The sequence below is a fragment of the Salvia splendens genome, chromosome 7 (genome assembly GCF_004379255.2).
Source record: "Salvia splendens isolate huo1 chromosome 7, SspV2, whole genome shotgun sequence".
NCBI classification, from domain to species: domain Eukaryota; kingdom Viridiplantae; phylum Streptophyta; class Magnoliopsida; order Lamiales; family Lamiaceae; genus Salvia; species Salvia splendens.
In genome coordinates this window covers 7155603-7178292 of record NC_056038.1, presented here as the reverse complement: position 1 = coordinate 7178292, position 22690 = coordinate 7155603, and the positions used below count along the sequence as shown (strand labels likewise).

Genomic DNA, 22690 nt, shown 5'->3' with positions numbered 1-22690 from the left:
TCATGTTCTTATTCTAATCTAGCATCGAACTCGTTGTAAAAACGCTTTTGGACTTTTGTTGGATGTATCAGACATTAAAACTTTGATTATGGGTCTTTATTCTTATTGTACACACACACACACACACACACACACATATATATATATATACTTGGCTGACGTTAGAAACAACAACGACACTCTATCGCAAACAACCCTCTATCGTAGTTTGAAATTAATTACGCAAAAAGTCTCTTATGTGTGTATAATTACGCCAACATTATTGTTTCTAATAATATCGTTTTAGCGGGTCGTTACACATAATACGAGAGAAATTCCAAATAAAAGATTATTTTACACAATTTTTACTTTATTATTAAAAGGAATAATTTATTTATCTTCATATCATTGTGATAGTTTAAATAAAAATGAATATTTTTTTATTCTTATTAAAATACCATGAATGATTATTCTATCTAAAATTTTATTTTGAATTTTTGAACAACACTGGATATATTCAAGAATAAAATCAGTTACATATTTTCTAAAACAAAATGATTATGGAAATACTGTAATAACACAAATTTTCTCCTATAAATGCAAATAGGGTTAAATTAGTCATAGATATATGTAATTAATGAAGCTACCAATTCAAACTAATTTGATCCTATCTTATTTAAATTTGAAGGGCAATTTGTAGAAACAATTTTTGTTATTTTATCTTTATTTTATATATAAAACCTCAGGATTGATGAGACAGAAACATCACAACAAAAACAAAAAGTCAATAAGAGTAAAACAAAAAGTCAATAAGAGTGGGAGATGATTGTATGCAATTGTCACGATGATTATGGTGTTTTGGATGGAAATTATTGTCATATACAAATCCAAAGCTAATTAAACCCATATGTTCTATCAATAACTAATCCACCTCCCATTATTATTCTTACCTAAAGTAGTTTTCATCATAGTGGATTAATGAAACATTATCATGTAAACTCTTCCACACACTATTAGTTTTCTTCACATATTCATACCATTTTCTCTTTCGTGTTAGTACAACATAAAAACAAAAAGACATGACCATAATTACAATATCGGAGTACTAACAAACATATTATGACTATATATTATTACTATAAATAAATCCATTAAGTAATTTAATTGTGTAACTGTGATATCTTTTTTAACCTAGAGGAACATGATTGGGCGGCCACGGCATCATGCTAAACACATTTCACATCAGAGCATTTCTCAATCCCGAGGTGGTCCCCACCATAATATACAATCTCATCCGTCAGATCCAGCCGTGCATATTAGTATAATGAGATTCCCCAAGTAATTACTCCTAATAATACTCTATGGACATATTCTTTCTCGGAAATTAATCTCATTCCTTAAATTTTAAAATTTTGTGTTTGTTTCGATTTTTAATAAAATTAGGAAACTAATCAGATTCCCGAGAACAAGGAAAGTTAGTACAAATTTTCAGGATTCTAAATCCTAACTTTTATTAGGTATTATTTTTCCAAGTTTTAGGATTCTTATATATTTAATGCAATATATTATTATCATTATTACTACTAGTATTATTATTATTATTATTATTATTAATTATAATATTTTAAAAATAATTTAGAATAATAAATAACTATAATTAAAATTATCATAATTATAATTATAACTATATCATTATATATTTTATCTATAATTTTTATTATCATAATAATAATTAATAATTTATTAAATAATTAAAATATAATTATATAATATAAATCATATAATAATAAATAATTGTTATTATTTTATAAATTAATAATTAATCAATAAAATCCTACTGAAAATTATAATTATAAAATTTATTTAATTATATTATATGTAAATATAATAATAATTATTATTATATTTATTATAAGTATCATTTATGATTATAATACTCCATGTAACTATAATTATAATTATATTATTATATATTATGATGGATGATCTATATTTAAACTATCCATCGTAATAATAAATATAATAATATAATTATTACTAGTATTATTTATAATTAATAATTTATTAAATTTTTTTAATATTATTCTTTTTTATAAATAAAATAATAATAAGTATATTTTTATCTTGGCGTTATAAATCAAATATAAAATTTAAAATCTTGATAATTTCAAAACACAGGAAAGTAAAGTTATTATGAATCATATTCTCGGGATTCATTTTCCCATAAATCATTTTCCTTGCCAACTTTACTTTCTTTTCAATCAAACATGGCCTATGTTCTATAAAAATATGAACATATAATTTTCCATGAAAATTTAAATAAAACTAGTAAGTAGTAAAAGAGAGGAGAAGGTTAGTTAAAGAGTAGTATTAATGGAGAGTGAACCCCATATTATTTTTAGGATTTGACAATGATATACAAGAAGTTGTAAATAACTTCAATAGTGTTTGGTTTACTAGATAAAATAATACCAAGATATAATATATGATAGTTGTGAGATTATTTTAGTTGGAGGGGGTTGACCATTACTAATTATCACATGATTATCCATTATGGATTGAACTGTGGGATTCAATCTCATGAACAAAACACAATTCTCGAGATACAATCTTGCAAACCGAACAATCCCTTAATATATAAGAGTAAATTTCCATAAATGGAAATACATATATTTTTGTGGTATAAATAAAAATGAAAAATGTATATATTTTTATGAGATAAATAGAGTATTAAATAGTAATTAATAATTATTATTGACAATATTTTGGGAAGTCAAATGTTTCAATCTAACGAGTGAAAATATCTCAAAAGTGTAACAAGATCAAGTGAAAATTCTTGAATCCTAAACTCGCGTCATTTTGAAAATTTAGAGAGGTATTATGATTTATCAATAAAAAATTACTCATTTTGTCCCAACTAAATTGAGTTGTATTCCTTTTTGGGATGTTCCAACTAAGTTGAGTCATTTTCTTTTATGACAAAAAGCAAAACATCCAATCAATTTTACTTTATTCCATTACCTACTTTACTCTCTTTTTATTTCTCCTATTTTATTCTTTTTCTCATACTTTTCAAAACAATTTCTTAATATATGTGCCCAAAAGTTTAGTACTTACTAACTTAGTTGGGATGGAGGGAGTACTACTTCCTCCGTTCCAAGGAAGATAAACCCTTCCTTAGGTGGCACGAGATTTTATGTAGCTTTATTTTATGTGTTATACATTAAGAGAGAATGAATAAAATAGAGATAAAAGGTGTTTGCATTTTAAATAATTGGTCATCCTGATTGGAACAAATTAAAAAGGAAAATTGGTCATTTTCGGTGGAACGGAGGGAGTACTTCCGTTTTAAGGAAGATGACTAATTTCTTAGCGGCACAAGATTTTATGTAAATTAATCTTATTTGTTGAGTGGAGAGAATAAGTTAAGAAAGGGGGAATAAAATAGAGATAAAAATATTTCTATTTTTAGTGATGAGTCATCTTGGTTGGAATAAAATAAAAAAGAAAGTGAATTATATTCAGTGAGACCGATAGAGTAATATCTTAATATTACTATATTATGTACCATATAAATTTATTCTTGTGAAACAATTTTACTCATAATCTTAAGAGCAATACACGAGTATGAAAAAATATACTGTATACTAAAAGTCGAAGTTAAGTCCAAATATGCACATTGATTGTAGTATAAATTCGACAATCAAGCAATTTTGTGAGCTAACGCTAAAATTTATACTATAAGGTGATTTAGTTTAGCATCCAATAAAATTGTGTCCGCAAGCATCTTTTGATGATAAATTAACTAGGAATATCAATAGTAATCAATCCGGTTTTAGGTAAACCATTTTGAGATTACAAGTTAGTCGAATTGCATTTTTATTGGATTAGAAATTTACAATCTTAACCCTAAATATCCAAATGTCGAGATAGACCAACATGCTAATTAGGCTAAGAATTTTATATTTTATTTATAAACATTTACAAAATTAAAAATTATTAAAATGTAACAAACATAAACTCAAAAATAATTAACTATTAATATACAAATTAAAAAAACAAGACACTGAGTACGAATAACGACTGGAAACGCTTTAGTTGTTGAAAGATTTAATATAATACTATATAAATATAAAACAATAGCATGTTAAAAAAAATTCTATAATCAAATCAAGTCAAGTTTAACATCTAAACACATGAAAAATCCGTATGTATGACCTCATTTGCATATATGTCTCTCACTCACATCTTTGTGCTCTCTCCCATCCTCTCTCACTAGTCATGCGATGCCACCGCCGACCCATGCCAAACCACCTCACGTTGAACCCCATATCCGCTATCCTTCACGTCGATTTCGAGCTCGAGCCCGCCGACTGATGCCTCAGAAAATCATGCTCATTTTGTTTTTTTTGGATTATATGAAAATTTGTACTATTGCTAGTAAGCAGGTTTGATACTCGATATGCATAAGCAAACATTTGGTCGAACATGTTATCTTAGTAATGTGGAATGAGTTTGGGATGTCGCATAATTGAATTTTTTTTACGATATTTCAGTTTTCAGATTATCGAGACGGGTTACTCAAACATATTTTATGCTTGAGGTTGGAGGGAGGGAGAGGGAATGTTTGTGGGTTTTAATACCAGAATTTTTTTGGATCAGATCCCCATAAATATTTGATTGGCCAATCCTAAATAATATTGAAAGATGTGTTACATATAAGATTGATATGCTACATGTCTTATGTAAGCATAAGTTTTGTTTGAGGATTATACGCTACATACTTTATGTAAGTACAACTTTTGTTTGACGAATATTTAGCGTTATTCGTTTCGATTTATATCGTATTTAGTTTAATTTTAATACATTAAAAATGTTATTGAAATTTTTTAATTTTATAAAATTTATAAAAATCAAAGTTTAATTTATTATTAATAAAAACCACAACACGATTATATGGAATAGATTATTTTGTTATCATTAGTTACGCATACTTAGATTATTTATTTTTGGATACATAACTGACTGTGAGTAAAGTATGATAGGAAAAAATTGTGTAGGCCATGTTAATAAACGATGTACACAAACTCGTTTTTCATTTTTCTCATACATAATGGAAAAAGTAATTACCACTTCATCATTCCCCATGTCACAGTCACTTCAATCTCCTCCCACCGTTGGATCCAACGGCTGGAACGCATTCACGCCACGTGTCACCTTCACAGTCGTTTGGTTGAATTCTAAGGTGAGAATAAATATATAAGCTCCAGAAAAATTATAATCTTATCTTCTTCTCTACAATAGACTTCCCTTTCTCATTCCACCTCTCAGTGTCTCTCAGATCCAGACCTCAGATTTTTACCATTCTACCCCTCCCATGGCGTACTCGTTCCCGGAGGAAGTTCTTGAGCACGTCTTCTCGTTCCTGAGCTCGGCCAGGGACCGGAACACCGTCTCCTTAGTGTGCAAGTCGTGGTACGAGATCGAGCGGTGGTGCCGCCACCGCATCTTCGTGGGGAACTGCTACGCCGTCTCGCCGGAGATCGTGATCCGCCGGTTTCCTGAGCTGAGGGCGGTGGAGATGAAGGGGAAGCCGCATTTCGCCGACTTCAACCTCGTCCCGGAGGGATGGGGCGCCTACGCTTACCCGTGGATCGCAGCCATGGCGGAGGCGTATCCGTTCCTGGAGGAGATCAAGCTGAAGCGCATGGTGGTGACGGACGAGACCTTGGAGCTGATCTCCAAGTCGTATAAAAATTTTAAAGTTCTGGTGCTGACGTCATGCGAGGGTTTCACCACCGACGGTCTCGCGTCTATTGCGGCTAATTGCAGGTTGATTGAATTAAATTGAGTGTATCATTTTTCTTTTTCAGTAAAAATGCCGGATAAAATTTCGACCTTTATGAGAGGCTAACTTGTTTGCGAGTGGCAATGACTTGATTGTTAAAAAAATCTTCTTTTCCCCCCCTTTAGGTTTTGGATTCAGGTTTCGTTTCATTTGTAGGATATTGTTTGTGTATTCTTTTCCAGGGACTACTGGATCTCTTTTATGATGCATTTACCAATTTGACTTAGGTTTGTATGACTATGAGAAAGATCTAGTGCTTTTTTAGCTGGCGTCTGAAATTAGATGCATGTTAGAGTTTAGTTTAAGTGGGGATGCACTACCTTGAAGAATATTTGGTTGCCTTGGTTTGTAGAGAGGCATGTTGTTCTTGTGGAATATTTGATGAAGTGTTACTTTTCTTTTCTTTTTGCTCCTTTTAATTATGGTGTACACTCTTTTTGGGTTTTGTGGCACTTTCAATACCTTTTTCTTTCATCAGCTTGCACTATTTTGCTTTTATTTTCTGTTATTTCCATCAGGGTGAAGTTAAAATCTTTAAAATTTTGAAATGGTCTAAACAATTGCATCAACATTTATGATGCTATTTTTTTTCGCTCTAGTGCATTAGATTATCTTGTGTTTATCTATCACCTTATTATTGGCTCTTGCTTTCTGGATGTACTTGGTTTCCTTTTAAATACAGTGGTTATTGATTGTTATTTTTCACTGCAGGCATTTAAGGGAACTAGATTTGAGGGAGAGTGAAGTGGAGGATCTGAGTGGGAATTGGCTTAGCGATTTTCCTGATAGCTGCACTTCTCTGGTGTCACTTAACATGTCTTGTTTGGGTTCGGAGGTAAGTTTCTCGGCGTTGGAGAGACTGGTTGCACGGTCACCTGACCTGAGGACTCTCCGGCTGAACCGTGCTGTACCCCTTGAGAAGCTTGCTAACCTTGTCCGGCATGCCCCCCAATTGGTTGAATTGGGAACTGGTGCCTATTCAGCTGAAATTCGATCTGATACTTTTTCAAGCCTGGCTGATGCATTTTCAGCCTGTAAGCAACTTAAAGCTTTGTCTGGTTTTTGGGATGTGGTTCCTTCGTATCTTCCAGCTGTGTATTCTGTCTGTTCTGGAATCACTTCACTGAATTTGAGTTATGCTGCCATTCCAAGTTCTGATCTTGTTAAGCTTATTAGCCAATGCCAGAATTTGCAGCGGCTATGGGTGCGTTCTAGCAACTTTTTATCTTTGCTACTTCATTATGCAGTGATCTAACCCTCATATCTTTAATGCTATTTCATTCGTTTCTGTTTGATTCTCACTGCAATTTTGTCATATGGTGTCCATGTGCTGATCCACTTACGAATGCTTACAGGTCTTGGACTACATTGAAGACAGTGGACTAGAAGCTCTTGCTGCATCTTGCAAGGACCTGCAAGAACTTAGGGTTTTCCCTTCCGATCCTTTTGGGGCAGAACCTAATGTGTCTTTGACGGAACAAGGGCTTGTATCTGTCTCTGAAGGTTGCCCCAAACTTGAATCTGTTCTGTACTTTTGCCGCCAGATGTCAAATGCTGCATTGATTGCTATTGCCAAGAACCGGCCTAACTTTATTCGTTTCCGGCTCTGTATTATTGAGCCTCAAGCTGCTGACTACTTAACCCTCGAACCACTTGATACTGGTTTTGGAGCCATTGTTGAGAACTGTAAAGAATTGCGCCGGCTTTCCATGTCCGGCCTCCTCACTGACCGCGTGTTCAAATATATTGGAACCCATGCGAAGAAATTGGAGATGCTTTCAATAGCCTTCGCTGGGGAGAGTGACTTTGGCCTCCATCACGTGTTATCTGGCTGCGACAGCCTCCGGAAACTGGAGATCAGGGACTGTCCATTTGGTGACAAGGCTCTATTAGCCAATGCTGAAAAGCTAGAGACAATGCGATCCCTTTGGATGTCTTCTTGCTCCGTGAGTTTTGGAGCTTGTAAGCTGCTCGCACAGAAGATGCCTAGGCTGAACGTTGAAGTCATAGACGAGAGAGGCCCACCCGATTCAAGGCCTGAAAGCTGCTCTGTTGAGAGAGTGTATGTCTACCGCACTGTTGCCAGCAGGCAAAGGCTCGACATGCCTGACTTTGTCTGGACTCTGGAGGAGGATTCATCCATGAGGTATTCCTAACCGAAAAAATTGTAGTATCACAGTTGGAATTTACCCGGTGAATCTTGCTTAGGCGAAGCAGGTATGCGTTGTATGTGCTCGAAGCTCTTGTTTTGTTTCAGCGATGGTTTGCGTGTTTGCTGCAGTTCCGGTGGAAGTTGGGTACATTGCCACTGAAACAAGAAGAAAATTGGCTCGAGCTCCTAAAAATGTCAACAATTTTCACTTTGGCTGAGCTATCGTTTACAAATAAAGATGCAATCTTCAATGTTATATTTATTCGATTATGGGAGTAATTATGTATACTAGCACGGATCTATGTCTATTTTCACGCTTCAAACTGCTTAATTTGCTAATCAGACGGCAATAGATTGTGTTGTCATTACAATCTGCTCTTGAACTCTGTTGGTTGCTGGGGTTTTTTTTAATCAATGCTTATTTGTTCTGTTAATTGGACATAAAATTAAAATATTGTTTCGTATGTATGTCCTTTCGAAGCATGAAAGAGAAGGGGCAACAGATAATTGAGTTGATTAATAATTTCATTTTTGGAGATGAGAGTAAAAGCAGTGGAATCTTAAGTGGGCAGATAATTACAACACAGAGACGAGGAGAGAGAAAGTGTAATGGGAAGGCTGACATAAAACATGTGGTGGTGCATTACTTTACTACTACTTACTATATCTGATGATGATAATCTCTATTTTTTGTGAACCAATAATTCAATTGCTTAGCCTTCTATCGATCTAGGAGTATATATTTTAAAGACCAATTAATGATCGAATTTATATATGTCAATGAAATTGAAAACACACGAAATAAGAGGCACCACACCCTTAAGTTTGATATGAAATGAAATCCTTATTTGGTATTGGGAGTTAGTACTAGTTTCTAAGATCCAACCAAGAGTTTTTGGGGGGAAAAGTCCCAGAATTCGACAAGTCCTTGCAAAAGTTGTGACAAGTTCATTAATAGGGCCTCGATATTTGTGGAATATATTCTTTCAAGGAATCTACTTTGTCTTTGTGCAGATAGATAGGGTCTCTCATTTTGATGGTGAAGAGATAGTAGAAAAACCTTGCATAATCACAGTACTTTGCCCCTGCTTTGAATGCTACTCCTCTCAAACAAAAAAGATGATCACCAAATAGATTATTGCTTAAGGAAGTGTCACATAAAAAAAGGCAGTCATTTCTGACAAAACGTGATACTTTTGATCTGTAATTATGTTGTCAAAACAAGTCAAATAGATAACTGTAGTAGTCGTCAAAACTAGGGGTTGAGTTTATTATTTTAGTGTCTGAATCCCACTTTATTTTTCATGACAACAAAAATGTGATGGGCCCTTTAGACTTTTCATGGTTTTAGTTAGGACAGCATAGCCCATCTAATCATCAATAAAAACCTAACTTATGCTTTTCTATTTTCTTCTACAACCTTTTTTAGATTCTTGAACTCAATGGATACTTGGACTCAATTCTTTGCCGTCGATTGCATTTTTAAACATGAATATTAGATATAAAAATTAAACCCTTTATTCTGAATTTCAATATGATATAATTATTGCAACAAAACTTGCCACCTCAATGTATTTTGCTAGACATGTTAACCACAAATTTAGAGTGGCATTATCATGAGAGAAAGATAGAAATGCTTGTCAAATTGCTTCTCTTCAAGTGGATGCCAGTTTTCATCGAAATTTATTTTATCAAATATATTTTCTTTTCAAATCTGTACTTGCACGAGTTCAAAACTACTATTTGTCCAAATATAATTAATTGTGTCTCACAGTACTCTACTCCCTTTTACAAAATCTAATTTTGATATTAATAGTACTATAATGTTTAAAAATGATGCCCAAACAACCAACATTTATTATGTGCGGGCATTTGGCAGCCGTGCTAGATTAAAACCTACATTAAAATTATGGTTATTGGTTAAATTAAATTAATAATATTGGTCGGATAGATAAATTATAATACTGCTTTGAATGAGTATTGGTTTTTATGATGTTTTACAGTGGATATGATTAAAATAAAATAAAAAAAGGTGAGGTGTTTAGTAGATTAGATTGTTGTTGTGTAGATTAAGCTATAAAACTATTTTTTTGTCCTTGCCGAAAATATGTACTCCGTATTTCTTTCTGTCTTATTTTTTCCTTTTAAAAATTAGTCATCAATCTGGTTGTCGAATTTTTTTCACAAATATTTCCCTTTCTCTCTCATCCCTTATGTAATGTGATTTTGCGTACCACATCTTAGATGGTATAGTATAAATTAAGTAAAATTATTTTTAATGTATCATATCAAACACATATATTTCAATGTTGGTATATTTAATAGGAATCTTAAACAAATTTAATTTTTAATATATTCTATAGAACAATAAATTATATATCGTCTGTCTTCTAAAAATAGGAAATTTTGAAATGACACGAATTTTAATGCAAAATTGATAAAGTAAGAGAGATATAAATGAAAAGTGTGTCTGTGGAAATAGGTCTTACCTCATTAGAGGATAAGAAATTTCTTAAAATAGAAAGTTTCTATTTCTATGAGATGAACCACAAAGTAAAGAGTTCCTATTTTTAAGAGATGAGGAAGGACTTGACTCCTTAGACCATCCACAATAGGAATAGCCCAGCAATAGCCCAGCCATAGCCTAGCCACAAACTCCTCCTGCCACATCATCAACACTAAAAATCCTCCTGCCACATCATAAATAGCCCAGTCATAGCCTAGCCACATCATAAATAGCCCAGCCACATCAATAGCCACCTCACTCAAAATTATATAAAACAAATAATTAACAATCACACAAAATATGGAATTTAATTTACGAGACATATACGAGAAAATGCAATAATATTATTAAAATTTTAAAAGGACATTAATTAAAAAAAATTACATAATTAACAAAAAAAACTACTGCCGTGCAGTCCTCCGCGCCCATAACTCTTCAATTAAATCATTTTGGAGTCGAATATGAGCCTCCGTTTGGCGCTCTGACAGAAATACTTCATACATTCCAGGGCAGTGGTCTCACCGATGTGGAGGTACTCGTCCCACATGTCTGCCGCGCCTCCGTAGGCCAACTGCCGGATTGCCGCATTGCACTTTTGAATAGGTGTGTGGCCGGGTTTGCCAGACGCATCGTGCCTGAAGCGGAAATACAGATATCGTTGCTCCAAATCGTTAACAATAAGCATAAACAAGGACCTGCTCATCCTAAAACGGCGCCTGAAAAGGTTGGCGTTGAACCGCGGCTCCTGTGCGAAGTAGTCTTCGTATAGGCGCTGATGTGCAGCTACGTGATCACGATCAATCACCGCTCGGCGGTGTACCACTGGGCGAGGTCGAGGTACCGCCGGCTGCAAGGCCCTCTGCATCCATTGATCAATCTCACGGTTCGTATAGGCCTCTAGCGCTTCGTTCATTAAACGCTCGTACTCCTCAGCATCCCCACCACCACTACCACCGGCGTTACTCATTTCTAGGTGTTGATCTTGTACAGAAATTAAGATAGAGAGAGTACTCGTTAAAACAAGTGGTGCGAATGAAAATGACGTGCAAAGCGCGTATATATAGTGTTTAAAAAAAAATCACGCTAGGCGATCCGGACGCTGCAATAGCGCCGAGCGGATCGCCCAGCGCACCGCCTAGCGCCACGGAACCGCCGAGCGCTAGGCAGTTTTTAAATCCGGAAATGGCTAGGCGGTTGCAATAGACCGCCTAGCGCACCGCCTAGCACCGGCGCTCGACTAGGCGGTGCGCTAGGCGCTATTGTGGATGCTCTTAATACTTTATCCTACTAAATTATGATTTTAATATTAAACTTCTTAATAAAACAGATCATACTTTATATTTTACTCTGATCTTTCCTTTCATTTGTCCGTTCTCTTCTCCATTTTCTTTCTCATTAGAATTTTCCACGAGAATGAACGTATTATTGGAAAATCCTTGCACAAATTCTTTAATTTGGAGGAATATCGACTCTAAAAATACGCCCTTAAATCCATCTACACACAATGCAATTGGACATTCGTTCATATTGATATTTTCACACAATTTCACACACTGGCAATATTTCATTATATACAAAAAAGTATACTATTAGGTTGTTGAACCATGGATTGATTCCAACATACGCTCAATTTTGTATTTCATGACAGGTTGACCAGACCTCGTTTTCTTATAAATTTTCTCCTTCAGTGCTCTCCTTCGAGCTTCTGCTGCCTCTCTCTCTGTCTTCTTTGCCTGCATCATGGCTTCTTTCTCCATCCTACCTCTCTCCTGCTCGTCGTGCTTCTTCTCGTACAACTCCTTAAGGTTTCGCGCATTCTTCTTGTACTTCATCTTCTTTTGGCTAGCCCGATCACCCCCATCTGCTACATCTTCACTCTGTTACAAACCATATTTGTAAATTTGTGCCAACAAAATCCACTAATACCTTTATTACAAGCAGCACGCAAAATCAATGCATGGCCACACCGCTATGTTCATACTTGAAGACTACAAATCCCATAAGAGCCAAGAATGGCAAGAAAGGAATGGAAAACGATACGGCCAGGAATAAGTTCAAACCTCTAACAGTTCTCTGGCATTGAAAGAATTGCTTCGGTGCCCTTGCTGGTTTATCGATTTCTTATATTTCTTAACATGCTTAGCATTCCTATAGAATTCTCTTTGCTTTTCTGCAGAAGAAGCCAATTGTTTATATGTCACAGTTTTACACATGATTGCAGCATATCCCAAAATCTGAAAACTTATCACCACTAGAAGCATAACCAAGTGATAAATTGGTGAATAAAAGTTCCATTTAGAGATGGAGATAAACAAAGCTTATCATACTCAATGCAGCAAAGTTTAAACTGAATTTCAAGATAAACAAAACAGATCCCCAAATAGCCACAACTACGATCACATTTCTCATGCCTAGCCTGTCGCGACAACCATCTCATGTCGCAGATAATTCACACCAAGGAGAATCCTTTTCCCCAAGCCAACACAATAATTGAAAGCCTTTTACATTCATAATTTCATATATCACTTCGGCCTAATAAAAGTAAAGCCATTATAAGCTGAGGACTTTTGTTTTTGTGAAAACTCAACAATGTAATACAATAGTAGTATAATCTAAACATGGACATAATATATAGAAAATGTGGATGAATCACAACTTACCTTAAATACTTCAACAAAGCCACCATTTTTTGTACAAATATTGCTACAAAACACAACTTCAATATTGCAACCCACAAGACTAAAGAGATAAAAAGATTTCACAACTTCAAAAATAATTAACCGGATAAGATCAACCAAAACTAGCAAACGACAGGGCATAAGTAGATTAAGTTCATCTCTGATTTCACATTTGACCACATTAATGGAAAACATGGCAAACTAATTATCAAAAAATGCTGACTTGAAAGAAATTGGAGAAATCGAGAAACATACTGATAACCGAAGGATTGTAGTTGTCGTTCCTAGCCTTGGCACTGCCGAATGCTGCGAGCGACAGGCAACCTCGCCCTCCAAGTCTCTGCATATTCTTCTTCATCTTCTTCTTGTTTGCAACGCCGCCGATTTTCGTCTGTCTTCAAAACGCTCGGATACTCCACCTTTCTTCATCGTGAAAAATTCGATCCAATTTCAGCAATGCCATTGAAGAAGCAAACTCTAATTGCAGAATCGGAGACAGCAATTTGGGAGAAGATGCGAAGTAAAATGGCGGCGGATCAAGGAACAATCTTTTAATTAATTATTTTGTTTAATATACGTTATAATTTTCGGTGTTATTTTAACAATTCGAATTTTTAAAATATTGAAAAAATAGATTACTACTGCCTTTTTAGTTTAGAAGACGTGTGAAAAACTTAGGTGAAGAATTCCTATGGTTTCAATTTTCAGTCATGGATTACTATGCTTTCATATGATGCTTGGTCTACTTATTAGAGCTTATAAGTACGTGTTGTTAGTGTTTTGGATAAGTTTTTGTGGCTTCGGCTTGGGTTTGGGCATGGGCTAACTATTGTGGACACCGCCGCCTCTCCTACCGCCTCCTCTCCCTATCTCCTCTCGCCCGGACGTCGGGGTCTCCGGTGTGCCCATCAACTACTCCCATGTGAATCTATCAGATTCAGACAGAGGAGATTGGGTGGATTGGAATTGCTGAGAAGGGGTGTCAGGACACGGAAAGTTGATCGCGTCCATGTTGGGCCGGTAGTCACCGAACCTCGATTGGGGACGACCCACATTCCTCTGCTGATGAGAGGAGGACTGACCTCGATATTGGGGTGTCTGTTGCCACGCCGGTGGCGATAGTGAACTCCACATCTGGGATGGAGGGGGGTGGAACTCGATCTCTAGGGTTGGGAAGGTGGATATAGAGAGTCTCCATAGCCGGTGGAATCATTATCTCCACCTTGCATTTTGAGACTACAAAAATATAGTGAGTGAAAATTAGGGTGTAAAATGAAGTATTTATAGAAAATTTCTGAAAATATTAAAAAAAAAAATTGAAACCTGTCTGGGAGTCGCGGCTCTCGGTCGCTGTAATAGGGCGTCGCTGCCCGCACCCAAGAGCCGAGACCGCGCCAACTCCACTGCGCGCCCATGGTCACCCCCCCCCCACGGCTCTGCTTGTCCTCCACTATAGGAGCCGCGGCCAGCCAATCCCCATGCTCGAGAGCCGCGGCTCCCTATTGTGGATACTCTTTTGTGATTAACAATTACTCCACTATACTTCCTTAGGATTATTAATCTGTCGATCAATAATTACTTTGCTAAGTGTTCAACTTCAAATGGGTATAATAATTCTGTAATTTCTGCAATATAATGACTCAAATCCATCATTAGAAAATTATTAAGTCAATATTAATATAAAAAATAAAAGGCTCTTCATAATCTACCTCCACTACTCACGTCTTTTTCCGAAATTTTCCACCAATGATATTTGGTAATTGGTAGACATGGATTACCAATTGTAACAATCATGATGACGATTTAAAAACTCTATCCAGTATAATTTCTGCAATATAATGACTCAAATCCAGAAGCTTAAATAAAAGTATAAACATCAAAATATGAAACGATATATATATTGCTAAAGTTCTCATGCATATGTCATCAAAATCTAAAAGTCATATCCAAATTATAATAATTTAAATCAAATTGAGCTAACGTCCATTGCTTCAGAAGAACATATCAGTTAGGAAAAATGTTTATGTCGGCACACGATTTCAGTTCAAACGCCTCTTTTGCAACTCACTGAAAATTATTGATCATAATTAAAGTATAATTCTTGTTCAATACAAATGTAGTGCAAAAGTGGGAAAATAAGACGTTTTGGGTGAATTGGTTGCAAAATTACTTTACCTTGGAATTCAAATTTAAGACGCATTTTTGGCATCTTCCTCTTAAAATTTCTCTTCATATCCATCAAGATCATTGTTCTAATTAAAGCACATACGTTAAATTATAAGGTTGCCCTATTTAAAAACCAATTAACAAAAATTGTAAACAAATTAAATTCGAGTATATGATTACTAAATTTTTTCCATTTCTTGATAAGCTTCCTATGTTTTTATACTCCTAGCTATGGCTGCAAGTTTCATTAACGAGCATTAGGCTTTTGTTCTATTTCATCAGAAAACTGATGATCGTCGTTATTTTAGTTAGCTTTCCCATGATTCATTCGTTGCCATATTAACTTGTAATTATTTTATTTTTTTCTAATATAAATAAGTAAACAAATAATTCAACAAAGATAGATATATTATTATCTTGAAAAATATTAGAATATATTATTTTATAATATGATAAATTAAAATTATCCATCTTATACAAAAACAAAAAATTCTAACTTTCATTTTTATTAATAACACCAAATTTTAATATATATATATATATATATATATATATATATATATATATATATATATATATATATATATATATATATATATATATAGGGTTGTGATCAATTGAGATTTTTTAGCCTAATTGAGAATTGAGATGCATTATAAGCCACTCATTTAAAAAAAATTATTTTTTTTTGATTTTTTGATTTATTTATTTATTTTATTTTTTTTTATTTTTTATTTTGTCAACTACATATACAATTCATGTCAACTACACACATGTAATGTCAACTACATATACAATTCATGTCAACTACACACATATAATGTCAACTACATATACAATTCATGTCAACTACACATATATAATGTCAATTATAAGCTGTTGACATTTGATGTGCAGAGCTATTGACATTTGATGTGCAGACTACACATCGTAGTTGACATAATGTCTCAGTAGTTGACATCGCGCGAAAATTTAAAAAAAATTTAAAAAAATTTAAAAAAATTAAAAAAATTAAAAAAATTAAAAAAATTAAAATTTTTTTAGTTGTTGACATTTTAATATGAGTTGTTGACATTTGATATTTTGGCTATTGAAATGAAATGACGATAATACCCATTAGTTGACATAATCTACTTGCAGTTGACATTTCAAAATGAGTGGCTGAAAATGCATCTCAATTCTCAATTAAGCTAAAAAATCTCAACCTAACAAGACCCTATATATATATATATATATATATAAAACAAATTGTTAGACTCAAGATATATAGAATAGAAGAAATGTAAATCTGACAAAGTTTTAATACGCACTTAGTTTCAAGTTTCAACAAATTGAATATTATAAATCTATATTTCACATATCATATATCTGTTGAAAGATATCTCTTCATGAATTTTAATTTAAGGTGCATCTTAAATATTTGGTCCGTGACATTAATGTGCTTTGTGTACAAAATAAGAAAGAAGAAGTCATCTACAAATCCAATAGTCTTAGAAGACAAAAATCGGAGAAAATCATTTGGATGGGTTTTTCCATTTGGAAATGATTTTAGCTAATAAATAAACTAGTTATCTCAAATAATTAATCTCACGGAACATGCACTAGGTCACATATATCTCTAAAAGAATGTCATTTTAAGAAAATGAAAATGATAAAAATAAAAGCAATCAAAATCATGTCATTTTCATGTTTTTAATTATAATTCCATTACTGCAAATTTTAATATATGACTCAATATTTAGTACTCCATACATTTTGCACAAACCTTTGAAAACGCAAGAACAATTAATGAGAATATAGAAAATAACAAATACATTTATAATTCTGTAAATTTAATCCGCACATTCACTATCCATAAAAAACATAATATACTAACAACTTAAACGATTTACTAATAGTCACATAATAAATGAATGTTATTAGAATACACTAATTGACAACGACAACCTCGACTTCCTGATTATTAGACGAACTTTTCTGTTGATGATGATTATCATCACCATCCTTAGAAGAATCTCCCTCAGCTGGTTGAATTTGTTGGTTCCGGCACATACTATCGTTCTTGTACACCAAGTATAGCATCATCTGCGCCAACCCAAACACGAACCCGAGAATATTGGGCGTCTGAAAAATCACGAGCACAAATTAAATAATTATTGTAGTTTCAATTAATTGGAAAAGAATTGAAGGAACAAAATTACTCACAGCTATGTAGTAATCTTTGATGAGAAAGCCATAGAAGAACCAAACGACAGCGCACAAAGTGAGGAAGCAAGAGAGTGTGAAGGGCATATACTCTACACTTTTGGTCCGTACAACTTGTCTCTGCATTAAGCATGACCTTCTTAATGAAATTACTCCTTACTAGAAAATAATTATAATCTTTAGAATAAAGAAAATCTGAAAAGTTACCATGATACTAAGAGGAGCAACAAAGACCGCGACGGAGAAGACTGCGCAAATCCAGCCGACGATGTTCACTCGTAGAAGCCCATGTGCGAAATAGAACGTGCATAATGTAATAAGTCCTAGTGAGCTAACATTAAGTAAGAGGATCAACTTTGTGGTGAAAACCTAAAAAACAAAAAAAAAATTAAAATTAAATATATGACCCAAGTATTTTACTAGTAGAAACAAAAAAAAAGATTGAAAGCAAATACTGTAATTACTCTGGATTCCTTGGTTGCATAGATCATGTATATTGCTAGATATACAACCTCAATAGTGCATCCGAAGGTGTTTATAGTGATGAGCATCATACCATTTTTCTTGAGAAAAGCATAGTATAAATAGAGCATTGCACTAAACAATGCCACTGCATAAGGGATTGCTTGGAACCCTTCAGTCGATTTCTTCTTAAAAATACTATGAAACGTTGGTCTGAAACGAACAAAAACACCCATAAACCCTAATTTCGTTAATTAACGATCATGCCATAAAATTTTGAAAAGAGAATTAAAGAAAGAGATGGTTATATGGAGCATACACCGGAGCCAAGTAAACCAAGAACGACACCACGTTACCTTGAAAATAAAGATAGAGATAGATTGTTAGGATGAAGCATGATAATCATAAAACACTAATTCATGATTAAATTATTTACCAAGAATGCCGAAAGCATTGGCCATATTGGGTGCCATTCTTGATAAAAAGTGGTGTGAGTTCTTGGTTTTGAGAGCTCAAGTTAGATTTGACGATGAGTGAAATTCTTGTGGTTTTGTTGGTATTTATACAGCCCTAAAAAGACAAGTATGGGATGAATTTGCATAGAATTTTTGGTTTGTTTTGTTTGGCATTGAGCTGTCTGAGGTTAACAACTGGCTAAGTTAATGAATCATTAAACTTCACATTTTGTTATTTTTTTCAAGCTATGTAGGAAGCTAGTGGTAGCTAGTTAGATAGGGAGTGGTATTGATTAACAACTTGGAGAAATACCACATTTGGAATGCATTAATTTAATCTCATTTCACTTATGTGCAAAACCCATTACTTTCATGCAAAGTTTGAAAAGTTAGGAATTTTTTTTGTGGTAGTGGTAATTAAAATTGTTATATTGGCTATTCATGCAATGAATATTCGAAATTATCGTAACCTTTATGAATTCGGCACCCAAATTTTCTTTTTGAAGGCACACACGATCTTATCACTTTTATTTTGCTCACCTAAAGTCTAAATCTATAGTATATCTTAGGTTTTGGTGCCACTTAATAATTCTCTTTGAGTTTTAAAAAAAATATTATTTCAAGGTATATCGTAGGGTTAAAGGGCACTTCGTTAATTTCTTTATTTCCTTTTTGGAAACAAACAAACTTTCTACACGACTTGCCATTTCGGCTTAGAAAGATGGGTTTTCTTCGTGCAACCTACTTTACCCCATTATTCTAATTTCAGTAGTTTAGTAACAAAATATGCATGTTTAATAACAATGGAGAGAGAGTCTTGTTTGAGATGCAAAGATCTTATAATAAAACAAGATAAGTACTCAATCCGTAATAGAGAGAATAATATATACATTATTATCTCTGTTATTTTATTATTTTTCCACTTTAACTATTTATTATTATTCTTTCAAAACTAGTGCAGAAAATGATATGACTCAACTACAGCGGAACATGAGAAGTAGGTTATTTGTAAATATGAAAATATTTGAATTAGGGTTTGTATCTTGATTGATCTATCTATCCGCCGTCTCACAGGAATTTATGTGTTATAGTCACAATAAAGGACTTACCATTTGATCCGTTTCTTAGAAATAAACTGCATTTAAACGTTGATTTATAAAACCTTATCAATATATTATTTTGTTTTGAAGTCTAGATCGTATTGGGATGTGAAATACTATGTACGTGGTATTAAAAAAAATTAAGTAGACACGTAAATCAGATCTAAAAAAAATTCTATGCCTATCTTTAATTGCTAATACACTTCCAGCCCTAAAAAAATAGACATTTTTGGAACGAGACAGTTTTAATGCCTAATTGGTCGAAAAGAGGAGCGATAGAAAAAATTATTGGAGTATTGGTAGTGTAAAATGTGATCCTCCTTAGTAAAGAGAGAAAAAATTACCAAAAATAGAAATAGACTATTTTTATGGAACATAGGAAGTATTAAGTATATATGAGTAATCATTACAAAAATTAGGTGCGATCTAGAGATAAAAATGGAATTAACATATGAAGTATAATTATATCAATATCGAAAAAGAAATTATCTATATTAATTTGAAAATCCTGGGAGGTTTTGTTATGTGATTGTGAACGATGATTTTGCGTAATATGAATATCCGTCAATTTTTATAAAATTAACAAACCTAACAGTAGTATTATTGACAGACAACATGCATGCAGTTACCCTAATAGTAAAAACTAGATCTGTGTAATTTTCGAGTAGAATAATTTTGTTTATGTGAATGAAGACTGACAAATTGTCGAATGCATCATGAAAACTAAGTTCACCGAAAAAGATCAAAATATGATTCACATAACTATTATAAGAAGTACTTTTAGGTTTTTCAAGCAATCATTGAGATAATTGAGGCATATTAATGCAATTTATGACAATTTTTTTGTGGCTAAGAACAAATTTTGAGTTTATGTTAATATATTAATTTAGCTATCATTAATTAAAGTAGTTATAGGTGATGTCTATGTTTGGTCATATCATATTATCGGTCTAGCTTGCTATAAATTACATTTAATTTCTCTTAGCTTGTAACGGTAATTTTTTATTTTATTTGAATAGGGAATAAATATAAAATGTAATGTATAATACAAATATGTAATAGTAAGTACGTCTTATCTAGTAATTGTAACTTTTTTCTGTCATAAAAATCGACCAAAAGAATTTGATACAAATAGAATAAAACATTAGTCTAAATTAAAGGTATAAGAAACACGTAAGACATTTAAATTTTACTATTTAGGAATTTAGTTTAATATTTTAATCTCCTTTCCCTTCTTAGTTTTGGTTATGTAGGATTATAATTTAGTGATCGAGTTGGTGTATGTTGCCCATGTATTTCGCTTTTTTATACCTAGGTAGGCTATGCCTATGCCAATATTTAATACTCCTCTCACATCTCTTCCTGTTTGAAGCTGCAATGAAACCATTAATTATCTGCATTGGATGATGATTGACAAATAATACTTTGTAATCTCTTTTTGTTTTTTTCTTATATAATTATACATGTTTACATATATCACACATAAAATAACATTTTTAATATATATAATAAAAATAAAACTTTATTAGTTGTAAAAGTAAAACAGACTTTGGAGTTATGTTGCGTTGGTTTTGAGGAAATTAAATGTGTTTAGCAATCAAACAAGATCTAGTAAAGCAGTAACTTTTGAAAACACATCACATTTTGATGTTGAAAAATACAAAATAAATATATCTTGGAAATCCACAGAATCGCTAATAAAGCGAGTATCTCTTTCGGTAGGCATGCAAAAATCGTATAAGCATTCCCCCAACTTTATTGGATACATAGATAGTATTTGGATCATTTGATCAATTTGAGCAATTTTTTTGTTTTATCTACTAGTTATGAACTTATGACAATATCATGTTATATTGAAATAGATTTATTTTACTACAAGTTTGGAATTTCAGATAATAATACTATGTCTTAAGAGCAACTCCAATAGCGGCGAGCGCACCGGCTCGCCGATTTTTTGGCGCTCGCCGGTCCGCTCGCCGAACTATTGCAGCCGGCGAGCGCCAAATCGGCGAGAAAAACGGCGAGCGCACGCCGATTCCCAAGCGCTCGCCGATCGGCTGACCGCTATTGCAGGCTCCCGATCGACGAGCGGAAATTTCAATTTTTTTATTTAATGTTTTTTTATGAAACCCATTCTTGGTTGTTTCTCTTTTATTGAGACATCCTTGAATGTTTTATGTTCCACTTTCGATGTGGGACAAAACCATTCTTGGTTGTTTCTCTTTTATAGAGACATCCGTGAATGTTTTATGTTCCACTTTCGATGTGGGACAAACTCATTCTTGGTTGTTTCTCTTTTATAGAGACATCCTTGAATGTTTTATGTTCCACTTTTGATGTGGGACAAAATCATTCTTGGTTGTTTCTCTTTTATAAAGACATCCTTGAATGTTATATGTTCCACTTTCGATGTGAGACAAACTCATTAATGAGGATGTTGTAATGTTATTTTAATTTTAATGAAGTGTGTTTTTTTAATTAATGTACTTTTTTAAAATTTAATATTATTATTGAATTTTCCCGTATCTGTGTCGTAAATTTAATTCCGTATTTTGTGTGATTGTCAATTATTTGTTTTATATAATTTTGAGTGATGTGGCTAGGCTATTGCTGAGCTATTTGCTTGTCCTGATAATGTGACAGAAGGATTTTTAGTGCTGATGGTGTGGCAGGAGGAATTTGTGAATGTGCTATGGCTGAGCTATTCTTATTGTGTATGCACTAATTAAAAATTATTGTAAAACACTATGAAGATCAAAAGTGTCCATGACCAATTACTATATTTACTCGCTAAGCATCAATATGAAAAAGGACAGGGAAACGATAAGGTACAGGGTACTACTCCAAAGTAGTTTTTCTAAAAAAAAAATACTCCTAGTTACTATGTATTGTTATGACTTATACTTATCGTAATCACTAATTACGTCAATTTATTATACATAAAAAGATCCATCTGGTAGCTAAAATCTCTCTCTTATGATTTTAGCTTTTTTCTCACCATCATTATCACCGTGATAGCCAGTGATGAATATTCATTTTAAAATAGAGTGAACTACAACAATGGTTCATAGAATATGGGTTTATCTCGCTCATAGTCCTTAGACTTTAAAAATATCGTCAGACATCCCTGCACTAAGGG

General features: G+C 33.3%; 3 protein-coding genes across 3 annotated transcripts; 1 reads left to right on the top strand and 2 right to left on the bottom strand.

Moving 5' to 3' along the window:
• Nucleotides 1-5280: 5280 nt before the first annotated feature.
• LOC121742193 (protein TRANSPORT INHIBITOR RESPONSE 1-like) lies at nt 5281-8350 on the top strand. The gene is made up of 3 exons (XM_042135262.1): nt 5281-5811; nt 6539-7031; nt 7183-8350. Exons 1-3 carry the CDS (start codon nt 5357-5359, stop codon nt 7981-7983), a joined length of 1749 nt encoding a protein of 582 aa, XP_041991196.1. The 5' UTR covers nt 5281-5356; the 3' UTR covers nt 7984-8350.
• A 3613-nt stretch (nt 8351-11963) lies between these two features.
• On the bottom strand, nt 11964-13687 carry LOC121740933. The gene is made up of 3 exons (XM_042133591.1): nt 13419-13687; nt 12546-12655; nt 11964-12362 (listed from the first exon to the last, which is right to left on the bottom strand). Exons 1-3 carry the CDS (start codon nt 13519-13521, stop codon nt 12075-12077), a joined length of 501 nt encoding a protein of 166 aa, XP_041989525.1. The 5' UTR covers nt 13522-13687; the 3' UTR covers nt 11964-12074.
• A 3431-nt stretch (nt 13688-17118) lies between these two features.
• On the bottom strand, nt 17119-18524 carry LOC121740875 (bidirectional sugar transporter NEC1-like). The gene is made up of 6 exons (XM_042133524.1): nt 18433-18524; nt 18316-18352; nt 17999-18209; nt 17742-17903; nt 17535-17654; nt 17119-17453 (listed from the first exon to the last, which is right to left on the bottom strand). The coding sequence occupies exons 1-6, from the start codon at nt 18467-18469 to the stop codon at nt 17259-17261; spliced, it is 762 nt and encodes a 253-aa protein (XP_041989458.1). The 5' UTR covers nt 18470-18524; the 3' UTR covers nt 17119-17258.
• Between the last annotated feature and the right edge of the window lie 4166 nt (nt 18525-22690).